Here is a 27643-nt window from a genome sequence, read left to right on the forward strand (position 1 = left end):
TGGAGACACCGTCATCCCCATGATAGAGTATACTCTTATTATTCAGGAGCTCATGACCGGTCTGTGCGGTTAGATCGTTATATGCTCTCGGACGCACTGCTCCCCCACATAGCAGCGGTTCATTATTTAGGCCTGGAGCACTCTGACCACAACCCGCATGTCTTGGAAATGCTGTGGGAGAACCCCCGTCCGCCAATGCCAACATGGCGGCTACAGCCGGATCTCCCACTGGATGCACCCTTTCGTACCCTACTGGCTGCTAATGTCACTCAGTATTTTGAGGAGAATGTCGGCACAGCCATGACGCCTCAGGTGGAGTGGGACGCGTTCTAGATTGTGATCAGGGGTGCCTGCCTCGGTGCACAAGCGGGCATGCGGCAACAGTTGGAGGCAGATCTTACACATCTTGTAACTAAGCTGTTACAGCGCGGGGATGCCTCCGGGTCACCAGGCGCTCTATAAATCGCTAATTAATAATAATAATAATAAGCTGATCCAAGGGGATGGAGAGGCGCTGGAGGGCGATACTGAGCCTTTGGAACACTTGAGGGAGAAGCACTCTACATTATTAGACCGACTCCGTAATCTAAACTACGCAGCACACTCAGCGCGCACCCATCATATGGGAATCAAACCAGGTAGATTGTTGTCATGGCTGATACGGCAAGACATGCCTACCGCACCAGTAACAGCAATACAGAATACACAGAGTGTCACAATGCATAACCAAAGTGTTATACATCATGCTTTTGTGAAACACTACTCTGAAATATACAGATCTTAATTGATAGCCACGGTCACAGAAATACAGGACTTCCTCTCCACACTAAAGCTGCCTCAGCTAACAGACTACCAGCAAGGGGAAGTGGGTGCTCCTCTGCTACCGGAGGACATAAGGGATGGTATCTACTCTCTGTCAAATGGAAAGATGCCGGGTCCTGATGGACTACCGGCTGAATTCTACAAGGCATACACAGAGGTTCTAGTGCCGGAACTGCTGCAAGTCTATGAGGCGGCACTGGAGTATTCAGCACTCATCCCAACACAAAACGAGGCAAGCTGGTCTCTCTTTTAAAGCCGGGTAGGAACCCTGAACTCCTAGGCTCTTACCGTCCACTGGCCCTGTTGAACACAGACTATAAAATACTCGCCTCAGTCCTGGGCAAAAGCATTGCCCTATTTGTGTCGACTCTGGTCCATGCCGACCAGAACGGATTTGTGCCCGCTAGAAGCACCTCCCTCAATATTCTGAGGCTATTTAGAATCCAACAGTATGCAACGATAAACTGGCCCAGATCTGGCTGTCTAATGTTAGACTTGGAGAAGGCTTTTGATTCACTAGAGTGGCCCTATCTTGCGGCGGTCTTACATAAATATGAGCTGGGTGATGACTATCTACAAATGGTGCAGTTGCTGTATCAGCGAACCACAGTTCAGGCTCGTACGGGCAGGCTTCTATCTGATGAAATCAGGGTGAGACGAGGAACCAGACAGGGTTGCCCCTTGTCTCCGTTACTCTTCTCCTTAGCTATGGAGCCACTGGCGGCTCTCCTCTGTGAGGGGGCGCGGACTGGGGCATACCCTTGAGCGATGGTCTACACACAGTGTCACTATATGCGGACGACCTGTTAATATATTGTACAGACCTGGGACGGTAGGCTCAGGACTCTCTACTGCCCCACTGCAAACACCTCCTGCGCAAAAGGCAGGACCTACCACTCGATAAGTTACCTGGACACTAGCGAAGCGCTGCCTCTGGGTGTCACCACCACTGCAGATGGTAGGCTAGGCAACGACCTCACATTCCTTACAAGACATTATATGGTAGTAGCTCCTGCAATGCGACGCCTTAATGATCATGCAACCGCATGGAAAACAGAAGCAGCAGTCCACACTCCACACTAGCACGCTAGCATAGCCACGACTGCGCCCAGATAGCGCACTAGACACCAGATACATACATCCTCAGTTATTTGACGTCTCTTTTGTTTTGTTTTGTTTTGTTTGATTTATTACTTACCGTTGATGAATATGGTTGACTGGTTATAAAAAATATTATCTAATGTACGGACTCTAAGTTTACATATGTATTGATCCAACTGCTTATGAAACGTTATGTGAAGTACCTTAAGAGCGGAGTCCCAATATGATTAGCCACTGTGTGTATGCATAGATATTTTCAAGACGCATTGTTTACTGTCATGCAGAGAACTACTAAGCACCTTCACTTTGACCCTCAGTCGGAGATGACAGAATGTGCGGGCTGCGGTAGCCCAAGTCGACTTTAACCTTACACTGCAGACATGGACGACACTGGAACTGTGAGGAATAAAGTGTTATAGAACAAGGGATGGTGTCGCCGAAACAATATGTGCCAATGCTTAATGATTAATGTAACAGAAAAGATAAAATGTAATAAAGATATATATTTTTTAAATGATGCAGCCAGTGCTTGCCACGTTAGAGCGCTTTTTTCCTAACTGAACTATTTGTTTTCCTTTTTCGTGAAATCGGTTGATGTTTGCACACATTCGAGACAACAGTGTTGCATAATTAAAGTGGTTTTCATAAACTGATATATGGTTTCTTTGGCTGCTATACGATAACTTACGTTTGTGTGATGGACTCCATACATATGCAAAAGCTCACAAAATATTGCAATCTGTTCTTTCACACTCATTTCCTTTCATTATTTTAACTGACCTTACTGCTGCAAAGAACCTGAAATATAAGTAAGTGCACTCGTGAGAGATGGTGAGCGGGCCTATGACAGTTTTATGAAACGGAACACAACTCAACTTGATGTGCATACAGTCCATGACTGCATAGCTCTGAGCTGTGTCACTTTCACAATTACTTTAGGAGCTCCCAGCTGTGAAGTTACTTTGTGCAGCTGGCTGCAAACAGGGAAATGCAGAGCAGCCTCTCAGCTAAACCAACAGTTACGGGCTGAATGAAGATGTGCATTTGGCGTCCTGTGCTGCAGGAGACAGTACGGGCTACAAAGCAGGTTGAAGATGTGGTCCCTCCTCCTGCCCCAGCAGACAACAGGTCTCCTAGGATTTGTAGTCCCTTTACCAGGCAGCTGCAGTGGTTTGGCGTCCAGCGCGGCATTTGTTAGTCCGGCACTATATAGAGTCTAGAAGATGTAGCGCATACTCCTCCATCAGCAGACAAACAGTTATCCTGGGACTTATAGTCCCTTTAGCAGGCAGTCTATTGACAGTGCGCATGGCTCTTTGTTGATAATTAATGGTTGCCACAATGGGGTAACCAGACCAGGCCGAACGGGGCTTTTCGGTTTGTCAGTCATAGTTCCAATCCTGTGCTTTCCTCTCTCCTCTGATTCCGTACTCTTGCAAGGACATGTACTGACAGGGTTGTTACTACTTTGGCCTTTTACTATAGGAGAGCAGAGCCACAGACAGCACAGTCCCTAGAGACTGCCCGTCCCTAGCGGCGAAAGCCAGGGTAAGGTGTCAAGCACTGGAAATACATGCCTACTAAGAAACACTCGGCTTCTGGGCGTTCCCACCACTGGTCCAAGCGTTCCTTTGCTATCAGTCCACTCTCTCAAAGTCAGATGCATTTTCCAGCACCTTAGTACTACAGCTGCCTCCAGGCCTCCTCCCTGTCATGCTGGTTCTCTCTCTTCCTACAATGTAGGATACAGAGTTGGTATACATAATAACCTACCAAGTGTGTTTTCAGACAGCATTACTTCTCCACTACTGTGACATATAGTCATAATGCTGTCCTTGTTGTTCAGAAATAAAGACTTGATAATAATTCTGTGTTTGACAGAAGACTGAGGACGTTGTCCTGACAATATATGCGTACATCAAATAAAGGTGTACTTATCTACACTAATATTAGGTTGAGACACAATGCAATGAATAAAGATACACAATATAAGTTTGAGACTCTTACATTGATTCATTATGTATAGGGCCTGGCCCCTATTGGCTGCCAGGGCTCAAAAGTGCACTACTTGCAAAGAACAATTACTCAGTTTTTAGCATTTCAATTTGTATTTCAACCATTAGTATTCAATTCATTGCACAGTCAACATTTGTCTAAACATATTCATCATAACATAATTATAATACAATCAAAGTCAATAATATAGTAACATGAATCAAAACATATTAGATACATCAACCCAATGCATTTCGGGGCTAGACGGCCCCTTCGTCAGGGGTCCATTAAAGAAAAAGAAAAGGAAATCTTATTACTCTTGGTGCTTGTAAGTTTCACAGTTGCTATTCTTATTCAGCATCATTTAATTAATTAAACTATTTTAGTCTTACCTCAAGCTTTGAGATAAGGTTTTTTTCTTTTAACGAGATTAGTTGCATTGCGATCTGCATAAAGACATAGTAATTTATTTAATGGTACTTTTTTATATGGAAGGTTGTATTAGTCATAACGTTAGTTCTTGCGTTTACCTGTTTTCTGATTAAAATTAATAGTTAAAAGAAAAAAAACGACGTTAACTGAAGCTAGACGAGACCTCCTAGATGCTCCTATTACATTAGAAGAGATAAAACCCAAAAAAGAAATCTAATAACAATAAAGCATCTGGACTCGATGCTCTGCCAAATGAAGTTTACAAACTCCTATCAGAGGAATTGACCCCGGAACTGGGCACCTTGTTTAAATCAGCATATAGTCTAACGGGCCAGGTCTCACGCTCCTGGAAGGAAGCAACTATTGTATTGATACTAAAATCAGGTACAGATCCACTTAAAGCGGATTCATACCGCCCGATCTCTCTGCTGAATGCCGATTATAAGATCTTTATGGGTATTTTGGCAGAGAGACTGGCTAAGCTGGTTCCTGATCTGGTTAACATTGATCAGAATGGCTTTGTAACTGGGAGACACATCCAAGTGCAGATACAATTGCGGATAGGCAACATTGACCTGGCCATGGTAAGATCAGATCCCTTGGCAGTAGTTGCCTTGGACGCAGCCAAGGCTTTTGACAGGGTCTGCTGGGTGTATCTTTGGGAGGTATAAGGGGCAATGAGGTTTGGCCCCATATTCATTGCTACTCTGAGGAAATGCTATCAGGGAGCCTCAGCAAAGATTCTGTTAAACGTATGCTTACCTCTAGTTTTAACATCCAGAGGGGAACAAGACTGGGGTGCCCCATTTCACCTCTGTTGTTCAATATTTACATAGAGCCATTGGCACACGCCATTAGATTGGATGATTTCATTTACCCTTTTAAATCTCGGAATTATCATTGTAAATTAGCTCTGTAAGCTTATTATTTAATATTATATACTAGCAACCATGGGGCGACTATTCCACAGGTTGAAACTCTTTTGGAGGAATTCGGTTCCACCTCTGGTTATTTAGCCAACTCCTCCAAAACAGAGGTGATGTGTTGGAACATTGATCAGTGGGACGGACCCACCAGCAGTGAGTTTAAATATCTGGGTATCTATATCAATAAAGAATTGGATAAAATCCCCCTGATCAATCTAAATAAAACTATTAAGGAAATTGATCGCCTCTTCGCAAGGCGGAAGAATCTTTGCCACCCTTTCAGATAGTCTTTGTGGAGTCCTCCATATCAATTTAGGCGACTCAGACATATTGGAGTTTACCTTTGCATAAAATAAGTTCAATTGGACCATACAGATTTGAGCAGCATTTACAGATTCCCACCGGGCCACGCAAGCCTCCTGACATTCTTCGTCCATAATTTCTCATACATCGCCCAATCATGCCAGAGTCTTCCAAAAGAATCCGTGATGTCTATCTGCATTATTTTAGGTGTCTTTATTTTGCGCATTAGTAAACAGGCCTTGACTGGATGAGAGTTCGATACCTCAGGTAATGTAAGGGACAAGTGCATGCCGTATCTGAAGATTTTGAAAAACAGCTTTTTTTTACATACGTAAAGTTATTTTTAGAGATCGTGGGCCCGATTCACAGAATGAACTTAAGACACAATCCTAAATTTACTACTATTTTCGTATTCACAGAATGAACTTACTACTTTTGGTATTCACAGAAGTTAGGATTTTGTCTTAAGTTTGTCTTAAGACAAACTTAAGACAGACTTAAGACAAAATCCTAACTTCTGTGAATACCAAAAGTAGTAAGTGCATTCTGTGAATACCAAAATAGTAGTAAGTTTAGGATTGAGTCCTAAATTCATTCTGTGAATCGGGCCCCTTGAAAGGATTGCATGACTGTCCCGGGCTTAGCATCACTCATGTTAGATATTCCTATAAGAATCAAACATCAAACTTTTGTAAGCCTGCCCACCTGACCTAAAATGTTTCCCAACTCCTAAGGGATCTCTTCTGTTAATTTGCCCTTCCATCTCAAAGCCTTTAGAGCATCTCCCCATGTTCCGATCACTATCCGAGTAAGAAAGGGAATTCCACCGTACAGTAAATGTTACAGTTATTATTTCTTCATTGGCCATTTTTCTGTTACAAGTGTCAGATCAGCGTCTGTGCCATACAACAACTCTTTGGTCAGCAGCTTCAATCACTGGCATATGGAAATTTAAATATTTGGCTAGACCAATTCTAAGGGACTTAGTACTTCTCAAAAAAAACCTACAATGTGGAAGTTATTCCTCGTAAAAAAATATTCTCAGCTTGTAAAAAACGTGTGGGATGTGTTTTTATTATGGCAGTACATGCTCTCTGTGGAACCTTTACAGGTCAGTTGTTACATATATACCCAGACACCAGGAACCCTCTTTTTAGGTCAAGAGATTCTGTGAACATTGAAGACTTTGAGCCCAATTCATATACAGGCGGGAGGCCCCTTTCTCGGTCATGAAGACGGGGTAAATTACTCCACCTCCCTGACAGAGGTGCCATCCATCTAATGTAGATATGACTACCTAGCTGGCGCTCTAAAGCATTGGCAGAAACTGCAGTCACTGCGGATCCTGTCAATGCTGTTTGCAGTTTGGTGCAGTGCTCTGTAAACATGATGGCCCCTTGCAATGGGAGTCCTCTCCCACTGTGAGGGGAACATTTACCAGTTTTCACTGCTCCTCACCGGCAGGGTTTACCTGGTGGTGACGGGCAGTGAAAACTGACCTTATTACACACATTAAATAAGGTGGTTAGAATTGGAGCTCAGTCTCCGAAGGTCCTTACTCTACAGGGCCATTCGAGGGAGTTAATCTTGGTGGAGACGGAGTAGTGTCTAGCGTGAATAAACCTAAGGTTCATCTGCTTTTAAATTTTGCGAGCAGACATTTATCTTGGCGGTATCTCTACACTGTAGACCACATATTGACCAGTTCAATTGTGGGGTCAGAGTTCTCCACAACTCGAAGCATGTAGGCCCACTTCCTTTGGATCATACATATGACATCTACATACATGGACAGGGGCAGAAATTTTGGGTGCCCACTCAAACCTCTTCAGCAGACCATTGATCTGGATCCATTCTGGCAGAGGCTCAATGACTATGGTGAAGAGCTAGGGGAGAGTGAACAGCACTGCCTGGCACCCATGCTCACAGGAAAGACATCCATTATCCACCACCGGCTCTAACCCCTGCCATCAAGTTGAGTCCATAGTAAGAACATATATCGGAAGAACTTTGGTCACATGTTTACATTGCCCATTACGGGAAATAAATAGACCCTCCTCACCCAGTGAATGGCCTGTTCAAAATTGGCAAGGAAAGCCAAAGAGCCCTTCAATCTGGTGAATTTCTGCCATTTGCTGATCACCTGGTAGAATCCCTTTTTTTTATTGACTCTTCAAACATTGACTTTATAGGAGGGTGCACTAATGTTTAAATTTGTTTGAAAAACTCTCTAGAAGTTAGGAGTAGGAATTAATTTGTAAGATTCAAAGACCATTTTTTTAATGAGATAAATTAACAAAATGAAACTGTTCCGTTTAATAGAACTTGTATAGCTACTCTAAGGAGTTAGTGGATGTTTAAGGATGACGCAAAATATATTATTGTTTAAGTCAATTGCTTTATGGAGAAATATTAAATATAAATGGCTATATATTTACCAGAGACAAATCTTGTGACATAACCTTTAGTGTCATATTGTACTAAGAAAATAATTAAATTAAATGTGCACAGGTTTAAAAGAATATCATTTAAGTGATCAATATAATTGTGTGGAAATTTATTGTGAATTTATACTATAATTTGCGATGTCATTCTCATTTGCAATTGTTTTGATATCCTGAATAGTTTTCCTGTTCTCTTTTTGGAGTGATAATTGACGTTTTAATTATAAAATGTTTTGTTTATGAATTTATTATGTTCTTGCAGACACGTTCTTATGTGAAGCAAAGTAAAACTTTTGATAACTGTTTGTCTATCTGTCTTTTCTTCGATAGAGAATATTGTTTATGATAACCCAATAATTATGTAAATAATATTGTTGTGTTGCATAAACTAGTACTCTGGCCCCATGAAACAGGTTCAATCAATTCTAAATTGTTTCATGGACCACGTAACTCATCTGGGAAGAATAGTGGAGGATACAGGACAATGACGTTTCCTAAAGTAAACTAGGATTTAAGAACCAGCATTCTGAGACCCTATGTTCAAGTTTCCTACTCTTTAAGACATCTAGCTACACAGAGATGTGGTCGCTGAGGAAAGGAATGCAGGATAATCAACTGCTGTTAAAAATATTTTGCGCAACTGGAAATTGAGAACAGAATTTCAGGAGAACACTGCCTAGCCAAAGCATCATTAGGATTGGTGTCTGAAAAGCAAAAGCATGGCCACTTTGGTGATAGACCTATCAAAGAGATCGGGATACTGAGGCCAGGCATGGCCAGGCATTTAACACAATAAAGACTATGTCACCATATCATAATATTTGATATTTCAGCAAAAGAGGTCTACTTTTTAAATAGTCAAATTACTGGATGCTCCCAAACAGTGTCGATCTAAGTGTGTTCACCATTCTGTAAGATGTAGATGCGGACGCTAGGTAGCTAAATATATTTGCCACAATAGTGAAAGAGCCAAAGCATTTAATTGAGCGTGTCAGTTTGACTGAATTGTAACTTGTCATTGTGATCTTGTAACAGTTTAATAACAACACATTATTAGTGAATCCTCATGCCCTTCTTTCTGCAGCTCCTGCGTCTCATAATGAGGGCAACAAACAGATAGGTTCCCAGGTAGAAGGTGGACACTATAACACCGCAGTCGGCAGCAAGTGTATGGAGAGACAATGGTTTTACATAAGTCTTTACGCAGCCTAAGAGAGCTGCACACTACGTTTACACATAATCTGATTCAACAGCACAGCCTTAGAGAACGTCACACTGGTTTTACACAACACCTGGTACAATGTTGCAAACTTCCAACCAAGGTCTGTAAGGAAGAACGGATTATAAAAATAAATGAGAGAATCACTATTCCCTTCTGTTTGAACAGAGGTCAGAACCTCTGGAACCCTCACAACAATGACCGACATACCTGGAGCCGTTGGTGTACGTACATCAGACCGCCCGCCCTACTAATAGTGGGCCTTCTGACCGCTTGCTTTGCTTCAGGAACTCTATCAAAAGACTGGCTTTCTCAAATAGAAAAAACAAGGAACAAATGACCCAGACTCCCTTGTAGAAAGCTCTCAATGTTTAGGTAATATATGTATTTGTGTTTTTGTGATTGAAGATTGTTGTAATGAAATATATGTGCTTTCAGAATGTTAGATATTAAATGTTTTCTGAAAATTGGACCTTACATTGTAAAGCATGTAAATAAAACAAAATGCACTCCCCAAAAATACTTTAGAACCTCTTTTAAGGCTCTAACAGTAGATGTAATACTGTTTGAAACAAGACTGTAGGGTTATACTGGCTGGGGTGGTTGAAGTACATGCAGGGTCACTGGCTCTCGCAGTCTGTTTCTTTAATTTCCCTAAATAGCCTGTTTTAAGATTGAAGGACACAATAAATTAGAGCAGCGGTTCTTAACCTTTTCAATTCTGAAGTCCTCCACTGATTCATTACTACAATCTCAGCCTGAGCTATTTTTTTGACTCGGACCTCAAAACAATTCTCAAAAATATAGACACAAGAATACATGAAACACGTTCTCAAATATGGAAATCTTTTGTTTAATTCACAATCAAATATTGAAAAAGGTTCACAATTTTCAGTTTTGCTTCTTCAGTCAAACATACTTTATTTGTATTTATTAATTTTAATATTATTTAATTTTGTAAAAATGTTTGTAGACCCCCTGAGTACGCCTCGCAGACGCCCAGAGGTCCTTGGACCACAGGTTGTGAACCACTGCATCACAGAACTAATTAGTGAGGCACAATACATACACAAGGGAGTCAAACCACTATTCACAAAATTAAAGATAGTCAACTGAGTGTATTTAGGGAATGTTCCCATATCATAACATTTGATATTTCGGCAAAAGAGGTCTAATTGTTTAATAGGTAAATTACTGGATGCTCCCCCACAGTGTCGATCTAAGTGTGTCCACCATTCTGTAAGATGTAGATGAGGACGCTGGGTAGCTTAATATATTTGCCACAATAGTGACAGAGCCACAGCATTTAATTGAGCGTGTCAGTATGACTGAATTGTAACTTGTCATTGTGATCTGTAACATTTTAATAACAACACATTATTAGCGAATCCTCAGGCCCTTCTTTCTGCCGCCCCTGCATCTCATAATGATGGCAACAAACAGATAGTGTATGTAGTCGTACATAGCCTCGGAGGGTGGCACACTGGTTTTACACAACATTTGATGCAACAGCACAGCCTTGGAGAACGGCACACTGGCTTTACACAACACCTGACAAAATGTTGAAAACTTCCAACCAAGGTCTGTAAGGAAGAACAGATTATGAAAATGGAGAATCACTATTCCCTTCTGTTTAAACAGAGGTCCGACCTCTGGAACCCGCACAACAATGACCGACATACCTGAAGCCGTTGGTGTAAGTACATCAGACCGTCCGCCCTACTTATGGTAGGGCATTCTAACCGCTTGCTTCGCTTCAGGAACTCTATCAAAAGACTGGCTTTCTCAAATAGAAAAAACAAGGAAAAAATGACCCAGACTCCTTTGTAGAAAGCTCTCAGTGATTCAAGTACATTATTTATTGTTTTTACAAGCAAACTCTCACCTTAGGAGTGTGAGAAGGTGGTTCTGACCATCAGAGCCGCCCGGATTTTTCCTTTTTTTTGATCACCAGATTTTTTAGCTTTTACTGGGGAAGTGCCTCGTAAGCTGGGACTCACCCACAGTGAACTCATGATAAAGTGGACGGCATGTGGATTTCAACGGTGTCTGCCTTGTGAGATAATGCTGCTGCGCTGCAGCCAGGGTAAGGGGCGTCAGACTGGTTACATGTGGATACGTGTGCACACGTGTGTGCACCCATGTAAGGGCTGCGTGGTGGAGGTACCTGTTGTGCGCAGCCCAGGAACTGGTACAGAGAGAATGGTGTGAAAGGGACTATGCAGAGGTGGGTGGTGAGATGGACTAGGTCTTATATCGTGGGGAGACTGTTTCACTGTAGGAACACTATGGAGACAGAGACCACATAGGGTACTTTCAGTTCCCTGGGAATAAGGGGGGAGTACCGTCACACTCCCCCATGGTCCCGCCCACTGGCTGCGGAGTCCGTGTCTGCCTGCAGGAGCGGGCAGACCAAAGTGACAGGTCGGATCCCGCGGCAGCACGCAAGAGTGCAGGCCAGGCGGGAAGCCAGCGAGAGCAGCGGGGGTTGGCCACTCGACCAATTTTTTTAATTCAAACCGGATGACACGGGGTACTTTATAGATCCAGTTCACATCTGTTCACCCTTTTTTAATGGTTATTGGCCAGCCTTGAATAAAGTGTTGGATAGGCTAGAGCCAGTGACCTTTTAATTTCACACCTTTTCTCACATACATAAATACTAGCAGTCCACGCCCGGGGCAGAAGGGGCTGGGGGCAGCATCGCAGCAGGAAAGGCGCAGCAGAGCGGCCGTTTTATTGGTCCTGGCCGCTTCTGCCCACGCTTTGTTTCCCCGACGTCCCGACTTTGTGGAAAAGGCTTTCTGAGCACTCAGTGTTCATGGCCCCCGCCCGTCCCTTGGTGCACACCCGCGGCTGCTTCACTTACCTCATCTGCCACACCTCCCCGCGCTGCTGAGTTTACCGGCCCACTGCTCCTTCGCTTCTCGCCGCTCCTCACCGCTTGTCCGCTCGCCGCTCCTCCCCACCTGTCACCAGCTCCTCCCTGCACTCATGTCGGCCGCTCTTCCTCTTGCTCCTGAACGCAGCTCCTCCCTGCGCTCCCGATGTCATTACGCACGTCGCGGCAGGCGCTACTTCCAAGGGACTACTTTTTTTTTATTTGTAAATTTTTTAAAGAACGTATATTTTTTATTTTTATATAGCCTATGTCTTTCTGCTTGCCCTGATATTTTCAAAGATGTCTTGGGTGCTTGGATTGGTGGTGTACTTTTCGAGTTTACCGGGCTCAAAGGACCCAGTTCTCTTTTTATAATAGTAGTAAAGATTTGTTTTTTTCCTGCTCCGCTGTAGACCAGGCGTAGAAGCACACCAGGGAGGCATGAGGCCCTCCTGGTGGAACCCTATGATGAAGCATGTCACCGACCAGGTCGGTGAGTGAGGGTTCTTTTACAAATACTGGTTTTTGCCCTGAGCTGCTTTGTTGTGTCTAATCAGGCTTATCCTGGTTTCACTATAGTCACTCCTTTGTTGTTGTTTATTGTATAACAGGGGGTTCAGGAGTGTCCTTTCCCTCCCTCTCTTGTTGTTATTGAGCACCCGAGCTGCTCTTCAACGTACCGGCATGCGGGGTGCCAGTGTGGGACTGGACGCCCGAGAAAGTGGAAACGCGGCGTGAGGCCATCGGAGTCAGTGAGGTTCTCCCCGGAGCAGCGGGAGAGCTGCTGCTCAGATATGTATGAGATGGGGTTGAAAGCGCCGCATATAGCCTTGCAGGGCCTGGGAAGGCCTGAAGTGAAAACCTGCCCATTTTCAGTGTGTGCTGGCAAAGGTGCAGGGGGAGCTGCAGGAACAACGCAGACTCCCCCAGCACAAACATAGAATGTCCCCACCCTCAGTCTCTGGGGATTGAAGGAAAGAACCCCTCAAGGGTGTTCATGTTTCATCAAGCCTACCTAATGCTGGAACTTTTGTTCTGCAGCTGGGAGCTGATGCTTATGATTGCACAGAGGTGTGAAAGGCAGAACATGGATTGTCCTTGTGGAGGTGTAAAGATGCAATTGCACAAGTGGTGCATTTACATAATGTTGTTTATTTTGGGGTTGGGAAGTCACATGCAATATGCAAAAGTATAAGTAAATTGGAAATATGTTGCTAGGCATTCTTGCCATGGTGCCTGGTTGCAATTTCATAATCAAGTGATTACGAATACGATGCCTTTTAGGGGCTGTGATAGACTTGCATTGATCATGTTACCAAATATGATAAGTACCCGCCATTCCAAGTGATGCTTAGGCATCTATTCTTGCTAATGCGTTAGTTGAACAACTAGACTGTCAGCCACTGTGATTTAAATATGTATACTGTATGGTCAGTATGAGATGCTCTCAGTCAGGGTTATGTGTCACTATGGCAGATGTTCCCATTATAAGTGCTTGTTGAAAGAATGGGTGGGCCACCACTCCAGGTTATGGTCAACCAGATGCATTTGGGGGCTGATGATGTTCACACATGTTAGTGGTGGTACTAGATCCCCCCCACAGGAGGGGTGGGAATGTTTACGTAATGTCAACAAGTATTTTCAACAACTTATGTATAATTTTATATTGATGCAAAGTATTCAGAAGTATGTGTGCAATAAATGTACTCTTCCTTTTTATAAAGAAAAGTACAGCCTGGACAATCACTATTGAGTGTTATTTCTGCGTACCTGTAAATGGCGATTACTAGCCCACACCACCTCCCTAGAGTAAGCCTTAGACTGCTCTGCAACGCTACCCTCTGAGAGTCAAGCGCTACTTTGGGGTGTTTGGTTCCCAGTGAAGGACAAATGTAGACCCATTATTTGTGCAGGCCTCACAACTAATGCCTTGTTTTACAACAAGGAGTTAAACAAAAAAGTCTGTTGGGCACCCATGGGAAACAGGGCTAGCCACTCAGCAAACTTTAGGTGCTTTCAGAGGACCTCCTGTTGATCTTCTGAAGACACAAGGATAGCCATGTTGGTAGAAATCGATAAATATGGTGGACAGTAGTTCAACAGGGTAGTGAAAGTTGTTACACCTGCTCCTCTGGCAGACCGTGGACCACCTGTCAAACTATAAAGGTAAGGGACAGTCTTCAAATGTAACTCAAAATCGAAAAATCACTATAGAAAGACGGGCTGGATTCAGGGTGTGGTGGACAGGCCACTCTATCAAAAATGCAACAGAGCATTATACTAGCCAAACCACAGGTCCACCCTCCAGCCCTGTTTAGAGGTGGACGGATTGTCAGCCTTTCATCGGAAATCCAATTGGGTATGTCGAAGGAAAACCTCCGAAGGAGAAAAGTCTTTCGAAGAAAACCCATCAGACATTAGATGAAGCAGAACTATATAAGAACCTTAAAGAAAAATAACAGTTTTGTATTTGACAAATTCATGTTTGACTGCTTTCAAGTCCTCAACATTCTGTGGTATTTTTATGGATAATTAACAAGAGAAGTGTCAGGATAGAGAAATATTTTTAGCACCTCACTCTGAGAGAAGGCACCCTGGCGAGAATAGTCCCCTCTAATGCCACCTGCGGCAGACTTCTGCTGAAAGCCGTCATGCTATCAAGATCATTTACCACTCTAGTGCCAAATAAACAAGGCTCCTTGCTGACATCACAAATGATCTTTATAGTTTCGGAAATAAATCACATTTAAGATCTCCTATTCAAGCAGCAGTCAAATACCATGAATTCAAATAAATGTGTTGATTTATTACATATCAAAAAACATACATTTTTGATTAAGAAGTCAAATCTAGTCATCATTGTGTAAATTTCATAGCATCATGATTGTTCTTGCTGTATCATAATTTCGTTCATGTTAATGTTAAAGTAAATCCTGGTACACACCTCTGTCGTGTGGTTTTTAAAGGCTCTTGGATGTCCATACATGGATGGTTTTTGGATGTTTGGTTATGTATCATTAATACAGATTCATAAAGTATTGGGTTTCAAATTTATTATGCCACTAATGGCCGAACAAACCACTTGTTCCTAAATATAAATTGTCAAGTTTAGAACTTGTTGCTGTTAACATTAAACTAAAGTGAGTTTCACCCTGGAGCAAATCTAGTGTGTTATGTGTAAGGATGGGTGTGCTGAAGAGCAGTCTCGTTGCTGTTCCTCACTGGACGGGTGGTGGTGATGATGGTCGGCAGCAGGAAGAACTTCCCGGAATCAGCACTTTGTTAAAATGAACTCAGTGGAAAGCATTTGTTTCTACTATCGTTGACTACTGAAGATGTATCCTTTCTTCTGATGTGCATATTATATCTGTGAACTCCTTCCTCTAGGCAAGGCAGGGCTATGAGAACACTGTGTATTTGGCAGCTCCAGCAACACAAAAACACATTACAGATGATTCAGAATGCTACGATCTATCTTATTTGTGGTCTGAGGACGTCCCAACTGCATCACAAAATTTCACTGTTTGCTCACGAGTCAACAGATACTTTTTATGTCCATTCATTCACTGGCAGTTTATAAAACAAGGGTTTCTTTTTGCTTGTTTTGTTATGTTAAGGAGTTTTATAAAGGGAGCAGCTGCCCAACAACGGGAGTACCTGCGCTAAAATGTCACTGCCATAAGCAAGCCAAGAACACTCAGGAGAAAATTATGCAGGGAAGAGTTGAGTTTTGATGGCTTTACGAAAGAGAGAGTGTTTTTGAAGGTTTCTAATATGTGCAGAGAGGGAGTCCCACAGCTTAACCGAGGAACAACCGCTAGATGCTGGTCCTTGGAGCGCAGCTGACGGGTATGTCTATAGAACGCCATGAGGCTAGCCAGAATAGCAGGAGATTGGAGAATCATGATTCTGTGGGCAATACAGAGAGTCTTGGGTGCATTTCTCCACCGGCAGCCAATGTAGTTTGCAGATGGAACTAGCGATGGAACAGATACTCTGCAGACTAAGGAGGGCCCGGGCGGTCGCATTTTGTGCCTTTTGTAAACGCAATACCTCTGCCCTATTGGCCCCGATATATAGGGAGCTCACATAGTTCAGTCTAGAGAGTACTGTGGCCTGAATGATTACCTGATGGATGGTAGGTTTGAAGAATCCCAGCAAAGGATTAAGCCCACGTAGGAGCCCGAAACAAACTCTGGCTACTACCTTAGTCTGGGTTTGAAAAGAAAGAGCGGAGTCTATCTAAACTCCTAGAATTTTTTGTGCCGGTTTAGGAGCCGGCGAAGGGCCCAAAGAGGACGGCTACCGGATGTCTATACCCACCACCAAGATCTCCGATTTGTTGCCATTGAGCTGAAGACAATTGGTATCCAACCCAATCTGGAATAGCTGTTAAATCTTTCTGAAACTTTAGTGCACCCTGCCCAGAGTCGTCAGATGATGCCACCACCAGCTGTGTGTGATCCATGTAAGATACCACAGCTAATCCTCTGCTCCTGGCCACAGCTGCCAGAGATTGAATATAGATGTTAAAAAAGGTTGGGTTTAAAGCTTGTAAATGCAAACCTGAATATCATTTGTGTCAAAACTCAGTATCTTTTGTGTTCCTTTACTTGTAAATTTCAGATCTCTTTTCCAGTGCCAAGGATCAAGAAATGTAAAGCAGCGAGTAGATATTTCTGGATTCCAAGAGCTGAATTCTTTACTGCTCAAGATTCAATCTTTACCTAATCGTCAAGCTTTCAGAAACCTATTAAGAACTAAACTTTTCAACTGCTTTCTCTCTGATCAATAATTTTGCCATCATGCCTGGATGTTGTCCTTTCACCAGTTAGGAGTTTATTGGGTGATTCTCCGTAAATAAGAAAGGTCTAAAATATATTCATATGCAATTAATCTGCCTGTGAATCATTTACAGTCAGTTGTGAGCCAGCAAATTTCACAAGGGTCCAGCTTGATATTGGACACCCCTGGGGAAGTGCCACTATGGTGGGTGCATTTACAGATGCATGTGATGATTGAAATGAGAATCATTTGTCCCGCGTCAGGGCTTCGGATGTAAATGTTGTGCACTGCTAGCCTTATCTCTCACAGTTACAGGTCACAATTTCCTACTTTTACTTCTTCTGCCTTTGAACGTTGTTCTCTAGAAGCTGTCATTGAACCGGTTTTTGCACAAAAGGACCAAACACCCAAATCAGCTAGAAATATTCTCCAGTCTGTGCTTGTTAAACTTATTCAAGTGTGTTGTCTTTATAGGTTTTATCACTAATCCCTGTAGTTTGCTGAAAATCCTTCCCACAACTACTTCCAAATCCACTGGAATGGTATGGTTTCTCCCCTGTAGGTGTTTGCTGATGTCTTCGTAGAATTGATAACCAACTAAAGCTCTTTGCACTTTCAGTGCACTTAAATGGCTTTTCTCCTAAGTGTGTTCGCTGGGGAGTTCTTAATGGTTGAGGAGTCACCAAAACTATTTCCACATTCACTGCAGTGGTAGGGTTTTTCACCTATGTGTGTATGCTGATGTCTTTGAAGAGCTGATAATCGTCTAAAGCTATTCACACATTTAGTGCACTTGAATAGCTTTTCCTCGAATTATGTTCGCTGATGATTTTTTAATGTTGAAAGGTCACTAAAACTACTTCCACATTCAATGCAATTATATGGGTTTTCCCTAAACTGTGTTTGCTGATGTCTTTGTAGGTTTTCTAATCGACTATAGCTCTTCACACATTCACTGCACTTAAATGGCTTTTAAACTGTGTGTTCACTGATGACATTGTAGCTTTGATAACCAACTAAAGTACTCTGCAAATTCACTGCACTTGAATGGCTTTTAAACTGTGTGTGTTCGCTGATGACGTTGTAGCTTTGATAACCAACTAAAGTACTTTGCACATTCACTGCACTTGAATGGCTTTTAAATTGTGTGTGTTCGCTCATGACGTTGTAGCTTTGATAACCAACTAAAGTACTTTGCACATTCCCTGCACTTGAATGGCTTTTCCCCAGTGTGTGTTCGCTGATGTGTTTGGAGATGTGATAACTGACTGAAGCTCTTCACACATTCACTGCACTTGAACGGTTTTTCCCCTGTGTGTGTTCGCTGATGTCTCCTGAGATGTGAGCAATCAGTAAAACTACTTCCACATTCACTGCACTTGTATGGTTTTTCCCCAGTGTGTGTTCGCTGGTGGCTCCGGAGGGTTGATAAATGACTGAATTTCTTCACACATTCAGTGCAATGGTATGGTTTTTCCCCTGTGTGTGTTCGCTGGTGGCTCCGGAGGGTTGATAACTGACTGAATTTCTTCACACATTCATTGCAATGGTATGGTTTTTCCCCAGTGTGTGTTCGATTATGTTTTTGTAGGTCTAATAAACGACTGAAGCTCTTCACACATTCACTGCACTGGAATGGTTTTTCCACTGTGTGTGTTCGATAATGACTCCTGAGATTTGAGGAATAACTAAAACGACTTCCACATTCACTGCAATGGTACGGTTTTTCCCCAGTATGTGTTCGCTGATGTGATTGGAGATGTGATAACCGACTGAAGCTCTTCACACATTCACTGCACTGGAATGGCTTTTCCCCTGTGTGTGTTCGCTGATGAATCCTGAGATTTGAGGAATCACTAAAACTACTTCCACATTCATTGCAATGGTATGCTTTTTCCCGAGTGTGTGTTCTCTGATGTCTTTGGAATTGTGATAACCGACTGAAGCTCTTCACACATTCAGTGCAATGGTACGGTTTTTCCCCTGTGTGTGTTCGCTGATGTATTTGGAGTTGTGATAACCGACTGAAGCTCTTCACACATTCAGTGCAATGGTACGTTTTTTGGCCTGTGTGTGTTCGCTCATGATCTTTTAGGAGTCCCAACTGACCAAAGTTCTTCACACATTTATTGCAATTGCACATTGCTTCTCCTGTGTGTGTTTGCTGATGGCTCTTTAGTAGTGATGACAAACTAAAGTTTTTGCTGCTTGTGTATGATTCTTCTTTCTTGGGTAGTGTCTCTGGGTCGGGTTTATATTTGTCTGCATCCCATGACTGCGTTTCCTGAGGAGCTAACATGGTTGATAAAGCACTTGTGTTATTCTCACATTCCCTGTATTTGTGTGGTATTTTAGATGCTTGATTTCAGATTTCACAATGAAATACAAAACTCACCAACTACATATATTATAATTGTGGAATGTAAAGCTTCTTTGTAGGTGGTTATGTCTTTAGATTACATAATTGCTTTGCATGTTTACGGGTAAAGATTAGTCTTCCTTCAAGTCGATGCAAATTGGGACAGTCTGTTGTAGATAAGTGACCCTCTCTTTCCTTTACCCTTCAGTTGTCTGGCTCCACTCCATTGAGCTTTTCTCTTGTTCCTGTGGTTTGGCCAGAAAGAGATTACAATATACCTAGCGCACTGAATGGTAGTCTGCCATCATTACAGCAAGCAGAGCAATGTTGTTTCCACCTCATAGGGAACACATAATCAAAGCTGGTGGTGAAGGTATGTTTATTCAGGAGGTAGTTTGTCAGTGTTGTTGCCTTAATTTTCTAGAGGTCATTCTCTATCCCGTTGCGTGGAGGTGCACAGCTCAGGCTCTTAGATCCACTTAATTGCTCTGCACTACTTCTTTCAGGATCTATCAGTTTATGTTCAGGTTCCTCAGTCTCTGACTGTGCAGATCTTTTCCTCATTATTTACGATCATCTGTGCATTCAATGCTGGTTTCCTATTGGATGTAAAGAGATTTAAAATCATTAAATGTAAATGTAAGAGAATGTGAATACACAATATTTAACTAGTTGTAAAAGACATCTCTTCTTTACCATTTTTCAAAGTTACCAAGGGCTATTTCCCCATACACAGATATTTAATTAAATCTTCAATTGAACACGTCACTCTTACCTAATTCAGAAAAAGAGGTGATTTTCCAGTGTTCACAGAGTAACTTAGTACAGAAAGAGCACACATGGAGTGCCGACTTGCTAGAGGTACAGCTTTAGGAAGATGCACATGGGCAAGATTTTATTTAAACAAGAAGGGATTGTGGAAAAAGAGATGGATCAGTATGTGCTGCTGTCACTTCAGTTTCAGGAAGTGTATAACAACAGTAACCCTTTCAAGAACTATATGACAAAGAAAACTCTTTATGAAGTATAAAATAAAGGTAACGCTTCAGGAAGTATATAATAAAGTGAACGCCTCAGGAAGTATATAACAAACTCTTCTTGACAATACTTTTCAGTTCACACTGGAGCAGCTGAAGTTCCAAATCCTGTCTTTACTTTTCTGTTTGTTAAGTTATCTTTGCCACACTCCTAGGGATAGTTCAAGCATTTGTTGGAATCTCTATAATAAATGCTGCAATCTTCCATCATAGGCAGTAATATACCTGTGATATCTCTGCTGCCAATACATGTCTGCTTTTTGTCTTTTTCTACCTTACCATGGTTTCTAACAATGTTTTGTGTTTGGTGCCAGCATGCGTGGATGGAGCATTGGCACAGTGGGACTAGCTGTCCGTTGCTTGAGGGTGAGCGCAGCATTTACACCGCTGCATATTTCTTACATTCAGCTTTACCTTACTCCCTGTTCATCATCTTCCAGACTCCCTTATGTCTGTGTACTCGCTCAGCAGGGTTCATTGACAGCTAAAGCAGGGGAGTGACTCGATGCACACAGCAAACATCAGGTAATGGTCTGATAGTCAAATGCCATGGTTGGCAGTACAAGGATCACAAGCGTAATTAGAGAAGCTCGCCCGGGGCATAAAAACGGAGGAAGTGCACAGGTAGATACTGATGTGGTACAAACGGAGGAGTCGAACATGTAGGTACACGCTCCTTTATTTGGGTCTGTTTCAGGCCTTTACTGGGCTGGGTATTGGTGTGCACTGTCTTTTATTTCCGCTGCTTATAAAGGCACTTACTGCATGGGTGTTACCACTTTGACACTTTACAAGAGGGCAGCAGCGCCTTAGAATGCACAACACCTAGAGACCTCCTGCCTTGAGGGGAAGGACAGGGTCTATGTGTCAGACAAAATCAGCAAGGGACATAAAAAGGATCCTATGAAACACAGCAGCAGAGAGGCGAAATCGTCAGCCCAGATGGAGACGAGCCGGGTCTCCCTCTGTTTCCGGATCCGTAAGTGATATTGAATCTTTCCAAAGTCGGACGTGGCTTGGACGGCAATGGTAAGAGTTGCCTAAGTCCGGAGCTCCACCATCCCCCGGGAATCTAGCGAGGCAAACAGCGAAAAATCAGCACTATAATAAGCCACAGCTACATCAGCTGAAATCGGAAGTCGGCAGGAACTGGATGTCACAATCAGACGCTTCTAGGAACAACCAGCAGGGCCAAAACTCACAACAGACGAGACTGAAAGAAAGGAAATCACAGATAGCAAGATGGCGCCGAAGGGAGTGAAACCCTTACAATAACGGGAGAACACAAGCAAAGATACCACAGTAGAGCTGAAATACTGCGAAGAAGTCAGTGAATAAAGCGCTACTGCGATACCTTCTTCCCCACACACCGTTAAGCGCCTTGAGCCACCGGAACCTCCCGGAGAAAGCAAAACTAAGTTGCATCCTGGGCCCCGCCATCTTGGGAGGGGCAAGGCGGGTACAGCCCGCAGTGCTATAGTAAGAAGCTACATCAGCCGCAGCGTGACAAGAAGCTACATCAGCCGAAATCAGTTAGCGGCACAACCGAAGGCAATCGCGCAGACCCAGAACCACCCAAAAAAATACCAAACTGCAAGAAGCAAAAACAGCGACAGCAAGATGGCGACGAAGGGAGTGCAGCCCCCACAATAACAGGAGCAGGGAAGCACAGGGTCCGACATTGAGCTGAAATCCTACAGAAATCCTAGCGAGCAGCAGCGAACAGAACACAGCAGCGCAACCTGATCTCACACCAACCGTCTAATTGCACTGCTAACCGGACGTGAAAGCGAAACCAAATAGCCTTCTTGGCGCCGCCATCTTGGAAGAGCAACGCGGAGCAACCGACAGAGCGAAAAGAAACCGCCAGAGACGGTGCAGCCCTCCAGCCCGGCAGGAGAGCAGCGACGGCAGGGTATGCAGGCTCAGGAAGGACCACCTAAGAGAACCTGTGTTTGACAACGACAGGATAGATCAAAGCTCAATACACAGGTAGCCCCGTAACCGAAACCGAAATGGCACACACAGCCTGGCACTACAAAACTGCCATCACACGAAGAGCGGATCCAGGAACAGAGACTGTGGGCCGTCAAGGTGCTGTAAAGAGCCGAACGATCGCAATAAGCAGGGCTAAAATCAAAGAGATCACCCAACAGAAATCACCATACCCCAGCCACACCACGACACGACTGAAAACCACGCAGGGCCGGTCGGTCGGCAACTGCAATACAAGGGCCACCCGGTCGAGCAATGGGAAAAACAACAAGCATACAATATAACATACATCGCCATGAAACCGCATGGTAAAAGTGCGCTATAGAAATGTTTTTAAATTCAAAATTCAAATACATCTGACCAGGCGCTACCACTGCCAAGACAGTACGTAAGGCAAATCTACAATCAGAAAATCAAGCGGACAGGCACAGAGCCTTACAGAGCGAGAATTGGGCAAGGTCACGGAGGCGCCCCAGCGAAGCAAAACAGACACGGCAGTTTTGGAAAGCAGGAAAGAAAGAGAACTGTCAACAGTCGAGGCTCCAAAGGAAAAGCCAAACTTACCATTAAAAATAAATAAAAAAAAGACACCAACCCACTGACCCCATGGTGCAACAGCAGAAGATTTGAGAACATACAAAATAAAAGAGGAATAGGCAAAATGGTCGGAAGCGACGGAAAGGGGTCACAACTACCAAAAAAGTCAAAACCCGAAGGCACACTGGACTCTCCCTTTAAACAAAAAGTGGACATAAGCAGCACACTAGAAAGCATACTCAAAAAAATTGCTGGAGTGCACGACTTGGCAAAATCGACTAAAAAAACTACTGACGCCATACAACTAGAACTAGCAGCGTGCAGAGCTGACATACACACAGCTAATAATAGATTATCGTCGGTGGAGCAAAGAGTGAGCGACATTGAAGACAAAGCACAGCTTACAAGCAAAGCAATGGGAAATATTGCGAAAGCGACAACAGACCTGCACAAACAAGATGCAGAGTTCGAAGACCGACAAAGGAAGGGGAACATAAGAATACTGGGCATTTCTAGAAGGAGAAGACAAGGCAGGATCCTGTGTGGCTATGCTACAAGATCTCATACCGAAACTCACGAACCTCAAATTCGAAAATGCTTTAGAGCTAGACAAAGCCTATAGAGTACCAGCGCACAAACAAAGCCACAGGCACACACCAAGAAAAATAATATGCAAACCACTGCGCTCGCACCAAACAGAAGCCATCTGCGGAGTTGCGAGGAAAAACCCGAACCTACAATGGAATGGCAACAAGATCATCCTCACGCAGGATTACTCGAAAACAACTGTAGACGTCAGAAAGGGCTTCCTGATGCAAAGAGACAAACTAAAGGAAAAAAACATCATCTACTCTTTTGTTGGCCCGACAAGGTTTAGAGTAAACAACAAAGGAACAACGATAATCTTTGATAAGCCGGCAGATCTATTGCGTTACTTGACAACATCCGAACCACAAGAGATGGAAATGACGACCACAACATTGAAAAGAAGAGCGTCACAGGATAACGAAGAAGAATAGACTAGCATATGACATAAAGGAAGTGGCACAAATTAAGGAACTAACACGAAAGTGCACACATTCCACAACATATCTACCTCGAATAAGGTCAACACAAAAATACCTCAACCTGGAGGAGACGACCAGAAGCAAAGTATGTAAGCACAACAAAGCAACGTATCTACCTCACAGAAGGTCAACACAAGACGAGGGGGGCGGAGCTTGCCAGCGCCGATGGCGGACGCTTGAGCGAAGAGCTCCGCACCATCACCCAAAATATCCGGCCAAAATCCAACAATTAACGAAGCCTTTGAACCCACATCGACCGCGCACGGCCCCCGGGAGCAGCTGGTACCGTCAAGGGCAAGTGCAGGCGAGATCCAACAGCCGGAGACTGTGTGAAGAGGTTACCTGGTGTCTGACTCTGTAGGCCGCAAATCCTCAGGCTAGAGTGATGAGCCATCCGACCTGCGTCGTCCTGCGTGCAGCGGGAGAAGTGGGACTCGGCCCGGAGCCGCCGCGGTTGGGAGGAACTATCGGAACCCCGGCCGCCTGGAACCCCGGAGATTGAGGCGGAGAGACGCTGCGCTCCTCAAAAGACAGTAGCCGCTGGGAGGGAGCCTTATTTGCTGCCCGCGAGGCCCGGGAGGTGAGAGGAGCTAGCTGCGGGGCCGGAGAGCGGGCCCCCCGGGGAGGAGACACCTTGGCTGGGAGCTGCAATAAGTGGCCCATATAGACCGGGCCCGGGCCGAGGGCACTGACTCTGGAAGTACTGGAGCTGGGGTAGGCACTCGGCAGAGGGCAGATAGGCTCCGAGTTCCGATACCTTCGGCGACCTTGAAACGCCCTGGTGAGCTGCTGAGGCCTAGGCGCTCTCTCCTTGGCCGGTGTGGGTCCTGCCCTGGGCGGCAAGCTGAAAAGACGCTGTGGTTAAGGCGGAGGTCACTCCTGCTACAGGCTCACAATGGGGCCTGAGGAAGCTTTGGGAGGTAGGCTTTAACAGGTCCACTGCCCACTCCACAGGCTCAGGGATATAGCGGTGGCAGCACCACATAACTGGGGCGGTGCACTGCAAAGGAGAGTTCTGGGGGCCCCCTGGCCCTGGTTGGTCTTGAAGTTGGCGGGACACTCTGGGGAGAGTGCAGGCCGGCCACTCCTGGACTACGGAAAGCTAGAAGACTAGGCCCTTATTGGTGGCAGCACATCTGGCGACCCCCTGCGGGCCCTTCCTGTCCATGTGGCGCAGTATCACTTCCTAACTTCGGACGTGGAAGACCCACCGAACCAACGGACTCGCAATACCACCCCACATAGCGGCCGGACAGACCCTCCCCAGCTTGCGGGCGGCGGTTCAGCTGAGGGGACAGGGGGCGACTTGGGCGAAGATATCACATCGACGGGCGGACCACCCTGAAACGCATTGTGAGGAGTGGGACCCTGCGATACTTCCCGGCAACATGGGCAAAGGGGACAAGACACAAACCAAACTCCCATTCGAACAGCTCAAACGAAGGCCCCAGAGTCGCAGGAGCCGGATAAGACAATACAAAACAGGAGTCAGGATAACTCGATATACACGGATATCAAGGAGCTGTTGGTCACCATGGAGAAGGGCCTGCAAGACAGTATGGCGTCTATCCGAACAAAGCTCGACGCCCTTACCTACCGCATGGACAGGATGTCAGAGAGGGTGGACAAGCATGCGGAGCGGCTGGATATGTCGGAAAGACGCCCGACGGAAGTAGAAGAAGGCCAAATGGAGCTGGACAAAGACCGTAAACAAATCGGCAAGATCCTACAGGTTATCCAGGATTGGTTGGAGGACTTGGAAGCCCGCTCTAGGTGTTATGTTAAATGTTATGTTATGTTAAATAAATTTATTAAGCGCACTAACACCTTTAGGTTCCTTGGCGCTATACAGAGGGAGCAGGGAGGAGAGACAGAAAATAACAGGTGCTCCAACATACGAATCACGGGAGTTTCGGAGACCACGCAGACAGGAAAGATGGAACTTTTCGTAGAGAAACTCCTGACCACCTTACTAGGGGACAATGTCTTCTCAACCATGTTCATTGTGGAGAGGGCGCACCGCACGCTGGGTCCTCGCTCGCGCCCGGGGCCCCCCCCCCCCAAGGCCGATTATCGCTAAACTCCTAAACTACAGGGACAGAGACACGGCGTTGCGAGTGGGGAGAGAGAAGGGTCAGCTGCACTTTGAGGGAGCGACCATCTCATTATACCCAGACTTTATGGCAAAGGTGCAGGAGGAACGGCAACACTTTGCCCCTTACAAACAGCAACTTCGGGATTTAGGCCTGGACTACGCAATGCTGTACCCGGCGAAGCTAAGGATCAACCGTCGGGGGGAATCTCACTTCTTCACTGACCCAAAAGACCTCCAAAAGGCCCTCAAGACGTGGACCAAGGAGCAAAGGAACAGCCCCAGAAGCCAGGCGGAGGAACAGGAACCCCCCAGCCATCTGGATGAGCAAGAATAGCAGCACGAACCCAGGTCTGCAACCTTGGCGCGGATCGTGCTGAGGTTACCCCGGATTGAAATGCGAGGAGTGAGACCCGACTAACTGAACTTGTGGATGGGCGGACAGTGAGAGGCAGAGCAAACTCCTGGCACCTGAGTGAGTGCTGACGCCCCAGGGAGATGGTGAGACTGAAACATGTTATTCTCTTTTATGATTATTTCTCCACTGGGGTCGGGTCTTTGCTAGATTTGGGCGGTCATATACCGTCAGATATATCGAATGGACATTGTGGGGAAATAGAGACGCATTTGGGTAGCGTATGGAGATATACGAACATGAGCTTCTGTTGAAAGACACATCCGGGGTGATGGTGCCGGGAGCGGGATGGAGTAAAACGTTAGCCAGCAATTGGCATCTGTTTTTATTTTGGCGACCTTTGCCCCAGCACTGAGTGCACTACTGGTTCCCGAGGGGACCAACCTGGTTCAACGGAGGAATGTTGAGGGGGGGGGGGAGTCTTTTCATGCTAGGCCGAGTTGGGGATGGTCTGCTGTGAGAGGGGGGAGGGGTAGATTTGAGGGAATGGGAATGTATTACTGTCTGAGTTCGTGTGCACTGAGTTCCTTGCACGTATCTTCACGAATTGCTCACTGCGCGGTGGCCTGTGTATGCAGCGGGATTGGCCTCAGGGGTTTGCTCACAAGTCTGGATGGGCTCTTGATACACTGCAAAATATAATGGCACACTACCATGCCACAACTGCGGCAATTGTTCCGCCATTATCAAAGGCAGCACCATCAATCACCCCACCAAGGGCACGCCTATAAATTTGAAAGTCTCAGGTACATGCGATTCCAGCAATGTTTTATACATGCTTCGATGCCCATGCGGCTTATCCTACGTGGGAAAAACTCAAAGAAAAATAAAAACAAGAATTGTCGAACACAAAAGTAACATCAGACTAAAAAAATCAAAAATCAACGGTGGCAGTTCACTTTAACGAAGCGAATCATAATGTGAGCCAATTGAAATTTTGTATTTTGGAAATGGTTGCAACCCTCCCAGGAAGAGATAATAATAACCACCTATTAAGGAGGGAAGTATTCTGGATCAATTTCCTTTGTACAACCCATCCCAAAGGACTAAATGAACGGATGGATTTAAATTGCTTTCTGTAAAGTTACGAATATTCTTTGAACATTCAAGACAAGAATTTTCATCTGAAAGACCGTTTTGAGTTGTCAACAAATGTTTTTGTAAATAGTCATGTGCAACCTGTTTTATTAATTTTCCATGAAATTGTCAGACGCATTATTTACACTTGCAAAT

The 27643-nt window shown here is 44.6% G+C and overlaps 1 protein-coding gene across 1 annotated transcript in view; it reads right to left on the reverse strand.

Moving 5' to 3' along the window:
* Nucleotides 1-14908: 14908 nt before the first annotated feature.
* The window catches only part of LOC147663885 (uncharacterized), a 34189-nt gene continuing 21454 nt past the window's right edge, over nucleotides 14909-27643 (reverse strand). Inside the window, exons 2-4 of the mRNA XM_086950130.1 lie at nucleotides 18102-19866; nucleotides 17726-17767; nucleotides 14909-17556 (exon numbers count right to left, since the gene is read on the reverse strand). Of these exons, the coding sequence (XP_086806256.1) occupies nucleotides 17358-17556; nucleotides 17726-17767; nucleotides 18102-19207 (1347 nt within the window). The 5' untranslated portion in view covers nucleotides 19208-19866 and the 3' untranslated portion in view covers nucleotides 14909-17357. The remainder of the gene's footprint in view (nucleotides 17557-17725; nucleotides 17768-18101; nucleotides 19867-27643) is intronic.

The sequence above is a fragment of the Lissotriton vulgaris genome, unplaced genomic scaffold, assembly GCF_964263255.1.
Source record: "Lissotriton vulgaris unplaced genomic scaffold, aLisVul1.2 SCAFFOLD_1227, whole genome shotgun sequence".
In the NCBI taxonomy this organism is placed as follows: Eukaryota; Metazoa; Chordata; class Amphibia; order Caudata; family Salamandridae; genus Lissotriton; species Lissotriton vulgaris.